Source organism: Delphinus delphis, chromosome 10, assembly GCF_949987515.2.
Source record: "Delphinus delphis chromosome 10, mDelDel1.2, whole genome shotgun sequence".
NCBI lineage: Eukaryota > Metazoa > Chordata > Mammalia > Artiodactyla > Delphinidae > Delphinus > Delphinus delphis.
In genome coordinates, this window is record NC_082692.2 from 101,777,248 (window position 1) to 101,796,499 (window position 19,252).

The following is a 19,252-nucleotide window of genomic DNA, read 5'->3' on the forward strand; positions in this document are numbered from 1 at the left end:
GGGTCCATAACCCCTTCCGCAGACAAGGAGCCAGGGCCAGCAGGAGGCCGGCTTGGAACAGGTGCCCTGCTCCCCTTTGTGGGGACCTGGGGGAGCAGCTCCAGGCCTGCCGTGGGCACATTGCCGACCCAGACACTGCAGGCGGGATGGGTGACCCAGCCGGTGGGCCAGGAACGGGATCAGAGCAGGGTAAAGACTGACCCTCGGCAAAAACGGCAGGGCGGCCTGGCCACACACACCTGCCACCTCCGGGCGCCCCTGGGAGGAGTGGGGCGTGGGCTCTGGCCTCTCTGTTTCACAGGTGAGCAGACCCAGGCTTGGGGAGGGGCGGGGGGTCTGGCCTGGGTGCCCCCCCCATACAGACACACCCACGTGCACACACATATATGTACACTAGTGTTCACTCAGTCACACAGACACACACACCGGAGAGGCAGCGAGCCGCTGGCGGTGCCTGGCCTGTGGCCGGCTGTGGCGTCTGTCCCGCCTGGGCTGCTCTCTCCCAGCCCCGCCTTTCTGTTCTGGCCCCGCCCTGATAGTGTGGCTGGTGCCCCTCCCCCTTCAAAATCCGGGAGGAACGTCCCAGGAGAGCATGCTAGCTGCTCCGTGAATGGGGCCCAAGACCATGTGGTCTGGCCCCCTCCCCTGCAGCCACCGCTGCTCTCCCCCCACACCCGCTCCGAGCTGCTGTGAGTCCGTAGGAAATCCGCACATTGTTCTCCTCGGATCAGAAAATAGCAGCGGCCTCAGGAAGCAGTGAGACCCCCCCAGGCATCCTCCTCGGATGCTGGTCAGCGAATTGTCCTGCGGGGCCCCTGCCCTCACCCTGCCCCAACAGCCTTGAGTTCTCAGAGCGTCGCCCCAGGGGAGGGGGGCCCACGGCCGGGGTCTCTGCAGCCCCACCGGGGGTGGTCAGGCGAGGGTCCCTGTTGCAGACCCATCTACTGTTCGGGGTCATGGTCAGAGGCAGGAGCAGGCTGTGCTGGGGGCGGGGCTGTGATAAGAGGTACCTGTGACCTGCAGCCTCCCCAGCTCTGCCCTCCTTGTGGGATCGGCAGGTGAGGGCAGCACAGCCCCTCCAGAGGCCCCGCAGAAATGCCTGGGAAAGCGTTGACGTGAGGGGCAGGCCCAGGGCGCGGTGGCTGCAGGGCCAGTGGGTGCCCAGACCTCCATCTCCTCCTGTGGAGGAGGGAGCCCACTCCGGCCGCCCTCCCTCTCGGGCCTCCCTGCGCTGACCCCTTGTGCTCCCTCTGCCCTCTGCGGGCCGTGATTGCCTGTGCAGCCGGCGGGAAGGTGGGCAGGGGACACTGACGGGGCCTTCTCTCGTTTCAGCTGCGTGGTGGACGAGATGGACTTCTCCGCCATGGAGCTGGACGAGGCTCTCCGGAAGTTCCAGGCGCACATCCGGGTCCAGGGGGAGGCCCAGAAGGTGGAGCGGCTGATCGAGGCCTTCAGGTGGGGGCGGGGCAGGTGTCAGGTAGAAAAAGCGTCCCCGCTCGAAGACCAAGGCTCAAGGGCAGACCCCCCCTTCAGGGTCAGGTGGCCATGAGCTATCGGGACGGGGGGGGGGGCGGGGGGCGGCAGCCCCTCCTCTGCCACGTGCTGTGCGGCTCAGTGCTGGAGCCAGGGCCTCGAACGTCTTCGTGGTCCTCTCGTCCCCACTGGTTCGTGAGTCCATCTGTGTCATCACTCGTCTGCTCATTCACAGGGGCAGATGCTCCCTCAGTGACGCAGAGGGCGTGGTTCTGACACCTGCACCACTGTGTGACCTTGCTCTGGTTACTTAACCTCTCTATGCCTCACGTCCTTGCCAGTAGAGAGGGGTTGATGAACGCACCTACCCTGGAGGGGGTGGAAGGATTAAACCACTCAGGCCGTGTGGGTGCACTCCGCCCAGCGCCTGGTCCCCCAGAGAGCCTGCAGTCAAGGCAGGCTGTCCTTGCGCCATCTTCCATGCTGGGATGGTGTGCACACTGGCCGCGTAGGGAGTCCATGCCCTGCGCGGGGTGTGGGAGACCCAGCTCTCTGGGCTCAGCAGGGGTGGTGGGTTCACAGGGGAGCAAGGTCGCAGGAGGAGGAACCCCGGGCCCTGGGAGGGGAGCGTTCAGACACTTCCATTCAGGAGGGCTTCCTGGAGGGGGCGGCACTTAACAGGGAAGACGAAATTGAAGCCCACATCATCTAAGCGCCCATGGCTGCTGCCTGCGGGTTGTGGGCCTCGGTCACGGTCACGGTGCCCCACCCAGTTCCTCTTCTCCATCCCTGCCCCACCCACCTACCCCTGCACAAGGTCGCCAGTGGAGGGAACTGTGGGGTGGGGTGTGGGGCGTATTCAAGGCAGTGAGGACGTGAGCAGATGACTCTGTGAGGCAGTTTGTAGCGAGGCTGTTAGTTCAGCTGCCGCAACAAAGACGTCCGCCACAGCTGCCGTGGCTGAAACGCCCCGGAAGTGGGCCGCCCTCTGAGCTGGCGTGGAGGAGGCCTGGGCTCCTGTCATCTGAGGTCCCCGGGAGCAGATTCAACACCCATCACATTCACGTTCCAGGCAGGCAGAGAGCACGCAGGGCACCCCCTGCCTTTAAGGCACAGCCTCGAAGGTGCCCACATCACATTGGCCGGAACTTAGCGCGTGGCTGCGCGGGGGCCGAGGGACGTGGTCCTCAGCCCTGAGCAGCCACATGCCGGCCGAACTACGGGCGGGTGGGACTTAACTCACATGGTGGGGGGGTGGTGAGTGGACGGTCAGGGCCGGCTCTGCCAGACAGGCGACATCCCCGTGTACCAGAGACGGAGGCTCCGAGGTCAGTGACCAGCTTCAGCTGTTTAGGGCCGCTCATGGGTGAGGGGCGGACTGGCTTCCTGCCCTGGCTGAAGCACCACCCCGTCCTCCCCCAGCCAGCGGTACTGCATCTGCAACCCCGGGGTGGTGCGGCAGTTCCGGAACCCAGACACCATCTTCATCCTGGCTTTTGCCATCATTCTGCTCAACACCGACATGTACAGCCCCAATGTCAAGCCCGAGCGCAAGATGAAGCTAGAGGACTTCATCAAGAACCTCCGAGGTGAGCTGCCCTGTCCGCGGTGGGACGCCCGCCCCCTCCCCACCAGCACGCACCTGACAGAGGTGCCCACAGCACGGCCTCACGTGGGGAGGGGTGGGGCTCCTCCCCGAAGGAGCCCACGCAGTGCAAGTTCCCATAGAGGGCTCTGAATGCTGTGGCGGGGGCACTCCGAGGGGGAGGCGGCGTGTTGTCTCAGAGGACTGCAGGGCTCCGCAGGCCCAGGGCACCAGAGGGCAGAGGCCTGAGAGCGCAGCTGGGCTCAGCGCCTGGGGTCGGGCCGCACACGGTGGATCCAGGCCTGGTTGCAGGGGCAGAGGGAAGATGGACCACAAGCTGGGTGCTGGGCACCCCGGGGCCTCCGAGCACGGTGGGTGGGGACGGGATGGGGGCCGGGCGGGGGCTGGCACTGTCCTGCCCCCATCACTGCTGCCCACACAGCATCGCCCACCATACCCCTCTCTCAGTGGTCCTCTTGGAACAGACTTGTCTTTTTGTTTTTGTCTTCTTATGAAACGTATGTATTTTTAAAATGAACTTTACGTCATCAGTGTAAGCGGGAAACCAGTAGCATTTGTCACACATGGGCATCATTTACGAAAACGAGTGCCGTGAAAAGGCAAAACCACTGTGGGTTCCAGCCAGGCTGTTCCTGGCTGGGCCCAGGGCCCGAGGCTGCCCTCTCCTCCCTGGCAGGTGGGCCCACGTGGGGCAGGTGACCAGGGGCTGGGCAGCCAGACGGAGACTTCCTCCTGTGTCGCCAGGCAGGAGAGGGATGGAAAAGGGCACGGCTGTCTCCATGTTTTCTGCTGGCAGGTCCCTCCTGTCCGTGGAGTCCCGGGCTGGGGGACTGTCCCTGTCCTTGGGAAACAGCTGTAAGGGACTGAAGTCCCTTTAGAAATGGCATCATAATTTTATAAAAGGGAAACAACTGATCTGAATCAAGTCCAACTTTTCGAGCTGTTTAAATTTCTCATTTTGTCCTTCATTTCTGTAAAACTGCTCCGTCGTCGCGTCCCCCAGAGCGGAGGGTCTGTGCTGGCGCTCCCTGGGGGTGGGCCCCACCCTGACAGGCGGTCCCGCAGGGAGCTGGGCTCAGGGCCCTCCCCGTGCGGCCCTCCGCAGGCCCCGGGGAGGGGCAGGTCTTAGCTGTGGTTCCTAGGAACCTCGTTGATAAGAGATCCAGTCGCCAGAACAGGTGAGGGAGCAGGGCGGTCAGTGGACACTGATGGTCCGGGGGGCTGCAGCCCCTCCCCTCCTCTCTGCCACCTCAAGCCCCTGTCCTCGCTGGGCCTGGTCAGGTCTGGTCTCCACGGCGTCCCCCTGGCCCTGGATGCAGGCGGTTGCTGTGTAGCTGCCGGGAAAGCTGGCCGTGAGCTGCGTGCTGTGGGCGACCCTGGGGAGCTTAAGGGACTCTGATTTTTTTCTCTGGTTTAGCAGCTCAGCCATGTAACTGGGGCCTCTCCTGTGTGAGAAGTGAGACAGAAACGAGGCCCGTGGACAGAGGCTCGGGGGAAGACAGGGCTGCTGGGTCAGATACCTGCTGGTCGGCCGCCCTCATATCTGCGGCTTCGTGGTTTGTGCGCATCCTTGCATCCGCCGTCCCGGCAGTCTGGGGGAGGGGGGCTTTGTCACCCCAGTTCCCAGGGCAGGGGCTGAGCACCCCAGAACCAGGAGAGGAAGCCACTGATTCTTTCTTGCGAGCCTGGGCTGTTGCCACCAATCACCTGTTTTCTTTAAGCCAGGGACTCTAGCGTTCTCTGCCCCATCTTCCTTGAGCTTCAGAAGGTTCAGAGAGGGAGGGGAATTGCCCAAGGTCACACAGCAAGTGTGTGTCAGAGGAGGCAGGACGCTGGCCTCCCAAAGCCAGGTCGGCACTCTGCGCTGAGCACATGTCCCAGCTTGTTCTTTTTAGAGAGTGCCCCCCTGCCCCAACATGCGCCGGACACACATTTTCTCTGGAATCGCTCAGTATGCCCAGCGGGTCCAGCAGCAGGGGGGCCTCCGGGAGTTCAGGGATAGGCAGGGGAGGAACCTGGAAGCCAGGCAAGCGATATTTTGCTTTTATTGCTATTTGCCTTCAGATTTTTTAAATGTATATTTTGAATGGGTCTTATCCTCACATAGTTCAAAAACCAGGAAGTAACATGACCCAGCAGTTGCCCTCCTTGGAATTTACCCAAATGAGCTGAAAACTTACGTCCACACAGAAATCTGCACACGGGGTTTATAGCAGCTTTATTCGTATTCACCAAAACTAGGACGCAACCAAGCTGTCCTTCCGTAGATGAATGGATAAACCTTGGTCCGTCCAGACAGTGGGATATTATTCAGCACTGAAAAGAAATGAGCTACCAAGTCGTGAAAAAACACGGGGGAACCTTAAAGGAACATCGCTAAGTGAAAACAACCTATCTGCAAGCCTGCAATCTGATTCCAGCTGCGCCACATTCTGCAGGAGGCGAAGCTGTGGAGACAGTCAGGAGACCAGTGGTTGCCGGTGGTCGTGGGGGAGGGATGAAAAGGAGAAGCACAGAGCGGGTTTTAGGGCAGTGAAAATTCTGTACGGTATTATAATGGCAGGCACACGGCCTCGTCCATATGTCCAGACCCACAGGGTGGACGACACCAAGAGTGAACCCTCGTGTGAACCGTGGGCTCTGGTGACTGGGTAGGTCCTTCAGTTGTAACGAAGGCGGCGTTCTGGTCGGGGTGCTGATTGGCGGGGAGCTGGGGGTATATGGGAGCTCTCTGTGCTTTCCCCTGAATTTCGCTATGACCTTAAAACTGCTCTGAAAAAATAGCTAATTAGAAAAAAGCCAGAAAGCATAAAAGGTGCACCGCAGGGCCCTTCCCATCCCTGGAGGTCATCGGCTTTGAGTCCCTGCTGTGCCACGCGGAGCTTCTCGTGGGAGCCGGTACAAAGGTGCACGGCTGGTTTGACCCTCTTCCGCTCGGCGCCTCACTCTTTGGCTCGGTAAACCTAAGGGCTGTTGCCAAGGCTTGCCGTGGCCTTCCTCGTTCCTGCGGGCGTACAGTAATCCCTGTCCCAGGAGTCCTCGTATGCGGACCGCTTAGCCGGCCCCCTGTGAGTGTGCAAATGGGTTAGCTCCCGTTTTGTGCGATTTGGAAGCAGGGCTGCGTTGAATGTCACACCCCACAGGACCAATCCCCCAGAGCCACTCAGTGGGCCCGAGGGTGTTTGAATTTCTGACTGGCAGGTGGTGCCGGACAGCCCACCAGAGGGCTTGAGCCGTCCCACTGCCCCACGTACCTCCAGCAGCGGTACCAGAGGGCGGGGGGCGGGGGGCTTCGTGTCTCTCTCGTGAGCGGGGCTGGGACTTCCTGACAGCACTTTGGGGGCCGTGCAGCAGAAAGGGCGCAAGCTTGTTGTCAGAGCGACCCGGCTTCAAGTCCCAGAACTGGGACAGCAGCCACTCAGATCCCCTGAGCTCTCGTGTCAGGGGTGTGAGGGTGACCCCGTGAGCCGCCCTGGTCCCTGTAAAGTCACCGTGCTCTTGGTGACCTGTGTCACTGAGGAGAGGACTCGTAGCTCAGAGAGACCATGACTCAGGCCGACAAGGGGCAAAGTGAGGATGCGGGCCGGGCAGCCCCATCCCCAGGCCCCCGCCAGCCCGTCGGTGCAATGGGGACCGTGGTGACCGCCCCACGGGGCGGCGGCCGGGATTGAGCGGGGCCGTGTGTGCTGAGCCCCCTGGGCGTGGCTGCAAGGTGGCACAGGCCCCTGCACACTCATCCGGGGGCAGTGCCAGCCTGGTCCCTGGTGCGGGGGCTCCGAGCACACGTGTGGTGGACGGGGCAGGGCCGGCTGCGGTGGGTCTGGAGGCCTTTGGTTCAGCTGGGGAGTGGCAGGGGGACCGCTGTCCGGATTTGGTTTAGAAGCCGGTGCCTTGGGGTGAGCCCTGCCGCTGTCCCCTACCAGGCGTGGACGATGGGGAGGACATCCCCCGGGAGATGCTGATCGGGATCTACGAGCGGATCCGGAAGCGGGAGCTGGAGACCAACGAGGACCACGTGTCGCAGGTGCAGAAGGTGGAGAAGCTCATCGTGGGGAAGAAGCCGGTAGGTGGTCTCCGTCCCCACTGGGGGCGGGGGGGGGGGCGCCGCGTGAGGCCCGGGGTGCCCAAGACCCACCCGCCCCGCGACCCCAGGCTGCCCTGCTGGCTCGGCTTTGGCCAGTAGCCACAGTGCCTTTGGAACCTGTTCCCTTCCAGGTGGGGTTGGTGGATTATGTCAGGTTTGGGGCTTTTTAAGGGAGTCACAGCCCTTCTCTCTGGGTCCCCTTTGATGAGAATCTGAGGCTCTTAATAAACCGATGGCCGGGGCTGTGCAGTGGCTCCCTGGCAGCCTGGGCTCCCCGTCAGAGCCCGCTGGGGGCGCCCTGGGGGGCGCTGTGGGTGGGGTGTCACCCCGGAGTCTCTGTCAGGGCCCAGATGTGTATTTGGAACATTAACATCTCTTCTTGTTTGTTCACTGCTTCCCCTGTAGATTGGATCCCTGCACCACGGGCTCGGCTGTGTGAGTTCCCCTCGGCTTCCGCCTTCCGTGATCCCCACTCCCCCGCAGCTCGCGGCTCCCAGACCCACAGTTCTGGCTGCATGAGTTAATTTCCGGAGCCATAAGAAATTTGATTTTCACAGTTATCTCCACCTCAGATCTCTGAGAGCACGCGGGAGGGTTGTGCTGTCAGGCCCGGAGCAGGTGGTCCCCTCCCGTCTTGTCTGGTTGAGCTCAGAGATCCCGCTTGTCCCTCGGCCCCGAGACCCTGTACCTGAACAGATGACCTTGGTGTGGCGTTGAGGCCTCCCCCTCCCCACGCAGCCCACGCTGTGCCTCTCGGGTCCCTTTCGCCGCCAGGGCTGGCAGTAGTGTGCCTGCTGGCCGTCATGTGGTCTGCTCCTTACCCCACCCTGGCAGCGGGGTCAGCTGCCCCTGCAGAAGGCCTGAGACCCCTGGCATGCCCGTGACCTGCTCTCGCCCACCTCCCCAGCCCTGCGTCCTGCCCTCCTTTCTCACTCACACTCTGCTACGGACAGCGCTGCCCCCTGAGGGCACCAGGCTGGGCCCGCGTCCCCTCCCTCTCATCTGTGGGTCGCTGAGCTCGGGCCTGGAGAGCAGCCCCATGTAGGGCCATGTGTGCCCATGGCCGCCTGTGCAGAGGGCAGGGACCAGCCCCTCGAGGTGGTGACTGCCAGCTCGGGACCCTGCAGGGCTCCTCCAGACCCAGCTGTCGGGGCTGAGAGCCTTCAGGAGGGAGGGCCTGGGGGCGGGGAAGCCCAGGCTCTGCAGCCTCCTATGTGTGTGGCTCGGGGCGCACATGACAGGTGCTTTGGGGGCTCAGAAGACACGCGTGGCTCGTGGCGGGGGCTCCACGAGCCCAGTGCTGAGAGGAGTCGGAAGGCGGTCTCCCTGGAGCAGGGGCCTCCGGAGGCCCGAGGGAAGGCAGGGTGGGGGAGTCCCTCGTCCCCGCGGGTGTGTGGAGCTGACGCCGCCCCTCCACACAGGTGCTCTCGCTGCCACACCGGCGCCTGGTCTGCTACTGCCGGCTCTTCGAGGTTCCAGACCCAAATAAGCCCCAGAAGCTTGGGCTGCACCAGCGAGAGATCTTCCTGTTCAATGACCTCCTGGTGGTATGTGGGCCCCACGGGTGAGGGGCTGGTGTGCAGACCCCAGAACGGCTGCGCCCAGTGGCGGCTGCCTGGGCTCCCACCTCAGGCAGGCTCATCCAGGAAGGGGGAGTCAGCCTCTGCAGGTCCGGGCCTAATCCTGTCCCCTCGGCCGCGGGGGAATCCTCTTCCCGGGACTGAGCAGAGGTCTCGCTGCTGCCCAAGCCCGCCCCTGGGGCCAGGCGGGGGCGGTGCTGTCCCGCTGGCCTGGGTCTCAGCCCCAGGACTAATGGGCTGAACATGGCAGAGGTGGGCTCCCCACAGGGAAGTGGAGCTCTTGCCCCAAAACAGGTAGCACTGATGTAGATGTTCCCGCAGGGAGCAGGGGGCCTGCCCTTTGGAGCTCTTGCCTCCTGCAGGCCCCCTTCTTGCCCGAGACCCTATCCCCTTTCCCCACCTGAGTGAGGACCAGCTGCTCTTCTCGGGTTCCTGAGGCTGGAATCTAGACGTGTGGGTTCAAGTCCTTTCAGAGTTCCTGACCTTGAGCAGATCGTTTCAGACCTCTGGCCTCAGTGCCCTTCTCTGTAGAACTCATCTCTCAGAGGGTTTCACGGTGCCTTTGGGCCGTGCATGGGGATGTCGGGCGTGAGTGTCCGTCCCTGTATCGGCCCTCCCCCGCCCCGCGGGCCTCCTGACCTTGGAACCGCAGGAGGGTCCTCACACAGGAGAACTCGAACTGAGGGTCCACTTAGAGTCCTGAGCACCCAGGGCTGCTCCCGGCCGCGCGGGCCCAGTGGCTCAGCCTCTGTCTCTGGCTGCCCCCAGGTCACCAAGATCTTCCAGAAGAAGAAGAACTCTGTGACGTACAGCTTCCGACAGTCCTTCTCCCTGTACGGCATGCAGGTCCTACTCTTCGAGAACCAGTGTGAGTGAGTCCCTGGGCCCGTCCGCACATGGTCTGCACCCCGTGGCAGGAGGTGGCCTCACTTGGTCCATCCGTGTAGCGAGGAAGCTCTCCTCCGCCGTCCCCTCTTCTTCCTCCTGGCTCCATCAGGGACGACCCCAGGGTGGCCTCTCCGGTGTTCTAATTCCCACTTTCCCAACAGAGGGCAGGTTGCCGGCTGGGGGTAACCAGGGAGAATTCAGTATCATTGTATGTAGGACTCATCGGGTTTACTTTTACCGTTACTTCTTGAAGGTGATAAGATTTTTAAATTTAGTGCAGAGTGATAAAATGTTGATAGGAAAACATCGAGTGAATGGCACAAGTGATATATAGATATGGCCAAACAATCAGGTGAGGGTCGTGCCAGAGACACTGCAGGCAGAGGTCACGAGCAGAGCCGCGGTCCATCCGCTCAGGTTTCAGCGCCATGTGTTCTGGCTGTTGGACCTCTCCAGCCCGGTTCCCTTGGTCCATCGATGGGGTGATGGTAGTGCCTGCCTCAGGATGAGATGAGGCCGTTCACATAAAGGCCAGGACAGCCCGTGGCCCAGGGGCGGTGCTTGTTCAGGCCTTTGGGTGTGAGTGGGTCCTGGGCCTGGGGATCCTGGAGCGGGGAGCTGGCCACCCCTGCAACCCCGCTGACGGGTCCTTTCGGGCTTGTTCCTTCCCGCCACCCACGCCCTTCCCTCTTCCTCTCTCCCTCTCTGTCCCCTCCCTGTCGGAGGACCTCGAGCTGCAGGCTGAGCCAGTGCTCCTGGGGTGGGGTGGGGGGCGTCCTGCTGCCCCCCATGTTCCGGAGGAGCCAAGGGAAGGGCCGCCACAATGGAGCGTTGGGGCGTGTCCAGCAGCAAGGTCCCGCGGTCCTGTCCCGTCCGCCTTGCCTCTGCAGGTTGAAAGGTGCCAGGGACCCGTGGCTGGGCCATCCCAGAACACAGGGCCTGAGGGCTTCTCTGTGCTAAACTTCTCTGGACCTGCCAGCTCCTCCTCTTTTCTCACATGCCCATGAGGAGCTCAGGATGCAGGCCCCGCCATCACTCCACCCCAGGCCGGAAGGCCGGCCTTGCCTTGGTTTCTCCCAGGCAGCACCGGGGGGGCTGGTGCCATGTGCACTGTCCTGGCCGGCAGGCCCCTCCTGGAAGGGGTGGCGGTGGTAGTGACCACTCAGCAGCGGCCCGGGCACACTGAGTCCTTTGCAGAGGCCGCGCCCAGACCGCTTTCAGGCTCCCAGGGCTCAGCCCTCAGCCCTGGAGGCAGTGCTAGTGAGAGCCGACCCCGACCTTCTGTAGGACATGCCTCACACCCGGGCTCTCAAGCTGGCAGCCCCTGGTCGGTCGCAGCTCAGTTATGTTATATTTGAACTTTATTTTAAATTCGTTGAGCTCATACTAACATCTTCCCATAAGGCTCAGGTATCCGTGGCTCTTCTTGTAAAGCTAGGTTTGGGCGGATGGCGGGCAGTAGCGGGCTGCACACCCTCCACAGAGTCAGCAGCCGCAGTCTTACCCTGCCCGCTTCCTGCATTGAGGAAACCCACACAGGCCTCTAGGCGTTTGAGGTCCCCGCCCTGACCCGGGTCTGAACCGTGGTGGGATTGGTGTTTGGGCGAAGAACCTTCATGCACTCAGTGGTGGATGCTCGATTCCCACTGAGGAGAGAGGCTGCCGGCATGCCAAAGCCCCAGAGACCCCGAGAGCACGGAGGAGGCACCGGGCAGGTCTGAGCAGAAGGCTCTGTTGGGTGTGGGGTGCCCACAGTGTACCCCAAGGGAGCTGGTGGCCTGGAGACCAGTGGGGAGAGGACAGAAGAGTCCGAAGTGACTGGATAAGACTGTCCCCCAGCTGGGACACCACCTTCCCCTCCTGCCAGGCTCGGCGCCTGGCCGAGTGATCAAGGATCCTGACCTAAAGAGTCCAGGCTCCACGCCCTTCCGGCGGGGAAGAACGAGGGCCCTGGCTTTGCCTCAGGTCAGTCGGATCTGCCCTCGACTTGAACACGGAGCAAACACAGACCCAGGTCAGGAGGCAGAGACTGCCTGGTGGTCCCTCCAGGCTGCACCGTGAAGCCTCTCCTCCCTGGAGGGATGCGTCCTCTGGGAGCCTGGCCTCAGCGTGCTCCCACACCCCGGCTGCATGGAGACCCGCTGGTCCTTTGCCAGCCAGAAGGGAGGTGGCAGGGCCCGCCCTGAGGCCCGCGCTCTCCTCCTCTTCTGCAGACTACCCCAACGGCATCCGGCTCACATCTGCCGTCCCCGGAGCAGACATCAAAGTGCTAATAAACTTTAACGCTCCCAATCCTCAAGACCGGAAGAAATTCACTGATGACCTGCGGGAGTCCATCGCGGAGGTGCAGGAGATGGAAAAGCACAGGATAGAGAGTAAGTCACGGGTGCCCGGCGGGGGCCTGCAGGGTGCAGGCGTGGCCTCCCATCTGGGGGGCCAAGACAGTGGTGAGAGGCCAGGTTGCAGTGACTCTGTAAGCCCAGAGGTGAGACGGCCACGTGACCAGGCAGCCCACCTGCCCAGGTCACGGGAGGCGGCACAGAGGAAGGAGGGGTGGGCAGGGGTCTCTGGGTGGGAGCCGGGCTTCCAAGGCCCAGGCCTGTCCTGCCCGGGGAACTACATCGTGTGCCCTGAGGGGGGGCTTCTCGGAGCCATGGTCACCCCGTGTCCAGAGCCCTGGACCTGAGCCCTTTGCACTTGAGCATGGTTGGTATTTGTGTCTTCTGCACCCGACCACCCGGAGGGGTCAGGGCTAGGGTCATGCCCTGGTTTTCATTAAAGCCGATGGTACCCCCGCTTCTCCTGGCTCTAAGCCTCATTCCTGGAGGTACATGGGTGCCCCCACCCCTGGCCTCCATCCACAGCCAGGCCGGGTTAACTCCTCTCCAGACGCGGGCGAATCCACCTCCTAGGAAAGTGACTGACCTTCCTGCAGACCTCGGGCACTCTGGCCTCTCCAGCCTCCTTTCCGGGGTCTCCTTTCAGCCCCTTTGGTCACAGGTGCCGTCACTCCTGCCCTTTCCCAGACGACCTTGCCCCTCACTTGCCCCCTGGAAGGAGGTGGCGGCTCAGCCCGGTGCCACCCTGAGCAGAGGGCCCCCCAAGTCGTCGCGTTGCCCTGGGGGGGGCCCAGCCCCTTGCCCTCTCCAAGCCACCCTTGGCTGGGGGCCATCCTCCCCTCACTGGGCCCCTCGGGCTCTGTTCCAGCGGAGCTCGAGAAGCAGAAGGGCGTCGTGCGGCCCAGCATGTCCCAGTGCTCCAGCCTCAAAAAGGAGCCGGGCGGCGGGACACTGAGTCGGGCCTGCCTGGATGACAGCTATGCCAGCGGCGAGGGCCTCAAGCGCAGCGCCCTCAGCAGCTCCCTGCGCGACCTCTCAGAAGCGGGTAAGAGCCGGGCCCAGGGCCGCCCCCTACCCAGCGCACGCGGGACTCGGCCGCCCGTGGCCGGCGGGGCTTGCGTCGGCCGGAAGGGGCTGTGTTGGAGGCTCGGACAGTGGAGGGGCTCGGACGGAGCTCACTTGGGTGGCCGTCCCCAAACCACAGCAGCATGTGGCCACGCGGAGAGGGTGTCCCCCAAAGGCCAAAGGGAACGGGGCCGAATGGTCACAGGCAGGACAGCCGGAGGTTAGCCCTGGTCTCCCTTGCTTATTTATCCTACTCTCTTATTTGTTTTCTGAAGTTTGCTCTCGCGCAGAGTGAGTCGGGCCCCGCTGATGGGTGTGTCCCCCGCACTCTGTGCTGCCCCGTCCCTGTGCTTCACGCTGGTGAATGAGATGGAGTGAAGCCCTTGCTGCTGTGTCTGGGACCCCGTCTCCCACTGTCCCAGGTCTTGCTTTCCCCACAGAGGTCTCCCTTCCTGGGAAACCCAGGCCTCCGTCCAGGCCAGAGACGCGGCCACGCCTGGCCCTGGGACATCAGGGGAAAGCCCTGGCGGAAACGTGATTCTCGTTGTTTCTTTGTTTCTGTGTGTGTCTGATTCGCTGCCAGCCTCTTAGCGTGCGTGCAAGCAAGCAGCACCCCTCGAGCTGCCCAGGTTTCCTGGGGCGGGGCCGTGCGTGGAGCATCAGTGAGCAGGGAGCTTCTGCTGGCGGCCCTGCCTGACCTCGGCTGGGGGGGGGAGGGGAGCGCTGCTGCAGCCTGCTTTGCCTGCCAGCGCCGTCGGTCGGAGGAGCCAGGAGCCACGGGGTGAGGGGATGCACGCCGGTGGCTCTTCAGCCCCCCACTAGGCGTATCTAGCCAGGCAGCTTCTCCCATGAGGAAGCTCAGGGGCTGCGGCGGAGCGGAGGGGGCCGGACACGGGGGCACGTGGCTGTGCCAGGACCCCAGGCTCCCACCCCGAGGCCCCAGCTGTCCCAGCCGCAGGAGCCTGACGTAACCGCGGCTCAGCTGGCGAAGACCCTCTCAGGCTGAGACCGGCCTCCTCCTCTCCAGGGCCCAGCGGACCCCTCCCCACCAGGGCCTCGCCCACGCCCCCGGCCTCAGGCATCACCGCTTGACCAGCTCTGGGCCCCGTAGAGAAGCTGCTGATGACCCCATCCTTCCCTTCAGCTTATTCATTTCCCAGAATTCTTTTTCTTTTTTTTTTTGAGTTGGATTTTTTTCTTTGTTTCTGTCTTGTCATTTTTTTCTTCCATAGTGAAAATCCGAATTGCATGGCCAGCGTGAGAGTCAAGCAGGGCTTCTCAACCCCGGCTCTGCTGACATCTTGGGCCAGATCATTCCTGGCCGTGGGGACTGCTCTGTGCAGGACGCTTAGCAGCGTCCCTGGCCTCTGCCCACTAGATGCCAGTAACACCCCCCAGTCATGACAACCAGTAATGTCCCCCCAAATTGCCAGGTGCCCTCTGGGGGAGAAATACCACCCCTGGTTGGCAGAATTGCCGTGGTTGAGAACCACTGGTTTTCCCCGTGGCTTGTTACACCCAGCTAATCGTAACCAGACTGCTCGGGGCCTCTGCAGGCTGGGGGCCCAGGGCCTGTGTTTGAGTTTGTGCAGTGGGGCAGGTTCTGGCCTCTCTGGGTCCTGCCCAGCCCCCTCGGGTAGCAATGGCCTCAGCGCAGCCACTCCAGGGCCTCAGCCGTCCACTCTCTGCTTAGGGGCCAGACAGAGCCGCGTGCCCGGGTGCATGGCCATGTGAAGGGCGGAGCTCCGAGGTCTGGCTGATTTCTGTTTATCGTTACCGTTGCCGTTTTTGTTTGGGGATTCTGAGCCGAGAAGGACTCCAGGCAGCGAGTCCTCTCAGGTCCTAAAGCACCGTGAAGAGAATCCCCGGGAAAGCGCCCCCTGCACCAGAGGTGAGAGGGGCGGTAAGGTGGGTGTTTGAGCCCCGATGACCGCCAAAGCCCCAGGCTGGGACAGCCCCCCTGCGACCTCCAGAGGAAGGCGGGCCAATGCCAGCTGCCTGCCGGAACATGCCGGAGACATGCCCCTATGTGCTGGACTGGGTCGGGGCGAAGCTCTCCCGCACCCGCCGTGCGCCGGCCGAGATGGGCTTGTCGGGAAGAGGTGAGGCTCAGGGCCAGTGACGCCCAGCAGCTGGCTTGTCATTGCTCCCAGAGCAGCTGCCCCAGACCTGCGACCACACATCCATCCAGGAGACAGCACCCGGGGATGTGCCCTCGGCCCGGTACGAGCCTCTGGGATCTGGGAGGCAGTCGTGGTTTGACGGCCCAGGAAGAGAGGGGCGGCAGACTTTCCTAGAGGTGGGGGGGTGGTGCCTGGCCCCCAGCCCGGCCCCCCTGCTGAGCTGCGAGGCCTCGCCCCCTGTCTCCACGTGGTCTTCCTTCAGCTGGGCCCCCTGCTTGCCTCAGTGGCACCAGAGCCCTGCCAGCCTGAGATCAAGGACCCACAAGGACCTCTGACACAGGTGCGACTACTGAGTCTTAGCTCCTGCCGCAGATCTGTCAAGTCACAGTGGATACTGTCCACGGACCCCGAGGCCCCCAGCCCCTCACCAGCCGAGCTGCCCAACGCCAGTCCCCACGGAGAGGACATCTCCCGGGCCCGCGGGGTCTGCTTTCGTTACCCGGGTCACAACTGGAAGACTGCCACGTCCTGCACCTGTTGGGGAAGAGCTGGCGGCTCCTGGCGGCCAGTTTCCAAAGCAGCCCCTGCTGTCCCACGATGGGCGCTCCACATGTGTAGCAGCCAGTGGGCCAGCGGCTGCCTCTCCTGGGGTGGGGGCCACGCTCGGGGCCCAAGCAGAGCCCATCAGAGGGCCGCGCAGCACACCGATTCCGGGGTCTTTGGCTCCGGGCCCTGGTCGAGTTACACCTCTGGGCCTGGGTTCCCCAGATGCAGGTGGGACTAGCGCTGCCCTCCAGAATCTGTGAGAGTCAATACCCACAGAGCGTTGGGGGTGGGGCCCGGCCCGCGTGCTGGCTGTTGTCACCCTCAGCGTTGCTAGGGCCGTGGTGCGAGGCCTCGGGCAGAGCCCTGTCTGCCTGCTGTCCCAACGCTGAGAAGCCAGGAATGCTGGGAAGAGCCGCACTGGGCGCCCCGTCTGGATGTGGCTCCCAAGCTGTCCGTGGCTGGGCTGGCAGGGCCTGCTCTGGCCCTCGAGAGGCGCCAGCTGGGGCAGGGCTCACCTGAGGCTTGTGCAGGATCCGGAGATGGTTGGGGGGGACCCCCAAACAGGGCAGGCAAGGAAGGAGTGGTGGGGATACGTGAGTGGGAGCAGCTGGCCCGGCTCCTCCTCCGTCAGTAGGTGGTATGCAGGTGTGCAAACACCCACACGTGCGTCTGCCGTGGGCAGGACTCCTGCGGGGACATCCCATATCTCCTGCTGAGTTGAGAAGTTGAAAAGGTGAAGTCTGAGAAACTCAGAATCACTCCAAGACATCCAAGTTAGAGCTCTCCTGAGTCTTGGCCCACGTGGGCGGGGGGGGGGGGGCGCCTGTTCAGCTCCAGCGGGGGCAGCATATGAAGCCGCAGCCCGCAGCCCCGGGCCTGGCCCAGTCCTGTTGGGAGAAGCAGGCCGGCTGGAGTGCGCTGCTAGCCCGGCGGGGCCTCTGTCTTCCCTCTCTGTCCCTGGTCCTTAGTCAGAGGCGTGTCCCCAGCCTTATAGGGGCTAGAGTGCAGATTGAGGCACCCCAAGGACAGCAGAGGTCTGAGCATAGCCATCCCAGGGAGTGGGCGCCATGCCTAGTGGACAGATGTGGAAACTGAGGCAAAGAGTGGACGGCGTGCCAGGTAGGGTCACCCCTCCAGCTGCAGAGCACCCCTTCTGGAGGCTGGACTCTAATTCTGTTCCATGTCCCCGGGCCACCGTGTTGGGACCGAAGGCAGGAAGGAAAGGTCACCCCTCTTCTCATACCGGCGGAAAGAGGAGGAAGGGAAGGGTCATTTTCAGCTGGGAACGAGGGCCAGTTCCCGCCCGGTGGTCCGTGGTCTTCAGCAACCTCATCCGCCATGTGGCGCAGTTCCGAGTGGGCTCTGAGGCCGGGGTCCAGCACGGCCTTCAGTGGACCCCAGGCTCCCAGCTGGAACTCAGGTTTGGGGGTCAGCAGGCAAGGCAAAGTCACCGGAGCTCCCCTGAGCCTGCCGTCGTGAGCCCAGGCCCGAGGGCCTGTCCCAGGCACGCGCAGCTGCCACCATGAGGCCGGAAGGATCCAGACACACCCTCTGCACCCAGCGTGGGCCCGGGATGTGGGCCACAGGGCGGCGCGAGGCAGCAACTTCCATCTTCCAGGCTTCTGGGTCCAGCCCGGGTCCAGCTCAGAAGGCAGCGTGGCCAAGATTTCCCGCCTCAGGTGGACGGGCAGACACGGTGTGCACATGCTCACTGTGGGGACTGAGCCGGTCAGTCCATCGGCCAGAGCTTCCGTCTCCTCCTGGTGTGGACAGAGGGACACCTGTCCTGCACTGTGGGGCTTGGCCAGGCCTGCACAGGTGGAAGCTGGAAGAACGTCTTGGAGCCCCTTCTCTGCCTCAGCCTCGGTGTCCTGCAGAAATGCCTGGAGAAGTCGTCCGGGGGACCTGCAGGGGCCAGGGCGGGCGCTGGACGTCCAGAACCAAGAGGAAGACTCAGTCTCCTCTGGCACAGCCAACACAGGTTGCGTGCCTGCTACGTGCCATGTGCGGGGGACACAGAGGCGTTGGCAGTGAGGGCTCACGACTGGAGAACGCGTGTGGCGTCCCAGTGGGCCGTGCCCACAGAGCACTCCAGGCCCTGGGCTGGGAGGAAGTCCCAGCATCCCTGTCCCTGGCCAGACACTGCACAAACCAAACACGGCCCCAGGGTACGGCCCCTCTGCTCCACCAGGAGAAAGAGGATGTGGAGTTTAGTCTCCTAACCGTCAGGCCCACCAGCAGCCGGGGAGGCAGATGTGTGTGCGTGTGCGTGCGTATGTCCATACATACGTATGTGAAATCCACCGAAGGTCAGGCCGGGCAGGACCACGCTTAGCTCGTCTTAGCTGTGGGAGGAGCTGCCCTTGCGGCTGAGGCCCCCTGGAGCTCGGGGTGAGCCGGGCCTGTGTGCCCACCCCAGCCCCCCGGAGGCCCCTCCCCCCAGGCTCCCGGTCCCGGAGAGGGGGTTAAAGTTGGGCTGGTTGAAAAAGATTTTTTTTTTTTTTTGCTTTTTAAGAACCCCATTGTCTTGTTAACTCATTACTGCCCTGCCACCGGCTCCCCCGGGCCATCTGGCGGCAGCGCCCCGCCCCGTGTCGCGTCTAACCTGTGGTATTGCATGTTCTGGGCAGGGAAGCGAGGGCGTCGCAGCAGTGCGGGATCGCTAGAGAGCAATGTGGAAGTAAGTCGGAAGCCCCCGTCCAGCTGGCTGTCGTGTGTCGCCTCCTGGTGTCTTTTTGTTTTGCTCCTCCTCCCCTTCTGCACAGAGGCTCAGACCCCCCGCCTGCCTCGTCCGCGCATGCCGCCCGCCTGGCGTTCCCATGCCCCTCACCGCTTGTTTGCGCTGCAACGGAGGGGGTGGGTCTGGATGTTGTGGTTTAGTCTCCGCCTAACCCATCCCCGCGGTCCCGAGCATGGTTAACACCCCGGCTTCCCACTCATCCTGGGCCGGAGGCGGCGGCCGCCGGGCACCCTCCCCCGCCCCCTCGCTGTCGGGTTCTGCCACCTCGGGACTTCCATGCTCCGCCATCCCCATCGCTTCCTTCCTGGAGGTTCGATTGCTGTGTGTCTGCAGTCAGGGCACCACGGAATTGCTCAGCTAGCTCGGGGGAGGAGAGCCATGAGAGCGAGAGGAATTCAGTGTGGATTTCATGAGATTTCATTCATCCTCCAGCCATCTCGATATCCCTGTTCACATCTAACCTCAGCTTGCAGACCTTTCTGTTTCCTTCCTTTCCCGTGTTTGGTTTGCAGTAGGTAGCCGCAGTGAAATGCCTAGGCGGTGCCCAGCCCCTCCTGTCCCCCTCACCACCTCCCCAGAAACCTCGGGACCGGCACAGGCAGAGCACACGCCCTCGGACGTTGAGAGGACCCAGGAGAGCTTAGGGCAGGAGGCGGCAGGACCGGCCCTTCCCCTGCACGCAGCTCGCCCGCCCCGCCCTACCCAGCACACGCCGCTTACACACATCCGCAGACACACGGTTCTGATCTCAAAGCTCCGGCCGCCTCCGGCAACAGGGTGCTCATCAGGCCAAGAGCAGAGGTCAACT

The 19,252-nt window shown here is 63.2% G+C and overlaps 1 protein-coding gene across 5 annotated transcripts in view; it reads left to right on the forward strand.

Moving 5' to 3' along the window:
• The window catches only part of IQSEC1 (IQ motif and Sec7 domain ArfGEF 1), a 106,509-nt gene that overhangs the window by 82,801 nt on the left and 4,456 nt on the right, over positions 1-19,252 (forward strand). For 3 of the 5 annotated variants that reach the window (XM_060023134.1, XM_060023132.1, XM_060023130.1), the window contains exons 5-13: positions 1,333-1,455; positions 2,896-3,062; positions 7,003-7,142; positions 7,569-7,598; positions 8,585-8,710; positions 9,512-9,611; positions 11,845-12,006; positions 12,839-13,015; positions 18,335-18,384. In XM_060023134.1, the coding sequence (XP_059879117.1) occupies positions 1,333-1,455; positions 2,896-3,062; positions 7,003-7,142; positions 7,569-7,598; positions 8,585-8,710; positions 9,512-9,611; positions 11,845-12,006; positions 12,839-13,015; positions 18,335-18,384 (1,075 nt within the window). The remainder of the gene's footprint in view (positions 1-1,332; positions 1,456-2,895; positions 3,063-7,002; positions 7,143-7,568; positions 7,599-8,584; positions 8,711-9,511; positions 9,612-11,844; positions 12,007-12,838; positions 13,016-18,334; positions 18,385-19,252) is intronic. The other 2 variants (XM_060023131.1, XM_060023133.1) reach the window with 1 other exon arrangement.